The following is an 879-nucleotide window of genomic DNA, read 5'->3' as shown; positions in this document are numbered from 1 at the left end:
AGATATTTAAATAACAAAGAGCATAGAAAGCGAAGCACTCAACTAACAGGGTGGAGGTGTTGAAGGGAATGGATCGCCAGGATCGAGTAACGTCGTTAGAGGGTCGTTGAATTACATTGTCGCTGTAGACTATAAACTCCTGTGGATCGCTGCTATACCCTTCCGTGGCCGTGACATATTCGCTGGCATCAGCTAGTAGCTGTAGATTAGGAGCGTGATCAAGGCTACCATTGTCTGAGACATCCGAGGTGAGAGGTGGCATACTTGGTGAGTCGGTTGAGGCAGCGAGGGGACTGTCAGGATTAGGGGATGACGAGATATTCATAGGTGATGACGATGGAAAAACCCGTGCAGGAGCAACGTGGTAAGATCCAGGAGTAGCTTCTGAGTTCTGGGGGACATCCAGGGGTCCAGGGAATTGGTGTAGGACTACAGCATCGCTATTTGACGAGTCCGGGGGACCAGGGATAAGGAAGGGCCAATGAGTGACGTTTGGCAAAAAGGGGGGAAACGGATAACGGAAACCACCTTCCTCAAGGAACTCTAAGGAAGAGTCATCAGATTCTTGTTGAGAAGGGAAGCTTAGGATGGGATGCCTAGGAACTGGCACTTCTATTATTCCAGCTGTGAAGCACTCTTCTAGTTTGGAGGTAAGAAGGGTAAGGGGTTGCTGCTCTTTGGGGTTCAGTCGTTGGAGAATTGTTGCGCCTAGGAGCCAAAGGGTGACGGCGCAGGTCCAGGTTAGAAGTCTCATTGTTTCTTGCCCGGGAGTTTCGCTCAGCAGGCATTAGAGAAAGCCAAAAGGGGATTTTTCTAGAAAAGACCAGGCCCAGAATACAGAAGAAACCAACTACTACAGACAAATAGAGACCCCAGACC

General features: G+C 49.5%; 1 protein-coding gene across 1 annotated transcript; it reads right to left on the bottom strand.

The window, feature by feature from the left end:
* Positions 1 to 192: 192 nt before the first annotated feature.
* FIBRA_09239 (uncharacterized protein) lies at positions 193 to 754 on the bottom strand (the record flags this gene model as incomplete). The annotated part of the gene is made up of 2 exons (XM_012321558.1): positions 193 to 224; positions 265 to 754. 2 exons carry the CDS (start codon positions 752 to 754, stop codon positions 193 to 195), a joined length of 522 nt encoding a protein of 173 aa, XP_012176948.1.
* Positions 755 to 879: the final 125 nt, after the last annotated feature.

This window comes from Fibroporia radiculosa (assembly GCF_000313525.1).
Source record: "Fibroporia radiculosa TFFH 294 genomic supercontigs, scaffold18144, whole genome shotgun sequence".
Lineage (NCBI taxonomy): Eukaryota > Fungi > Basidiomycota > Agaricomycetes > Polyporales > Fibroporiaceae > Fibroporia > Fibroporia radiculosa.
This window is presented reverse-complemented; position numbering and strand designations above follow the sequence as displayed.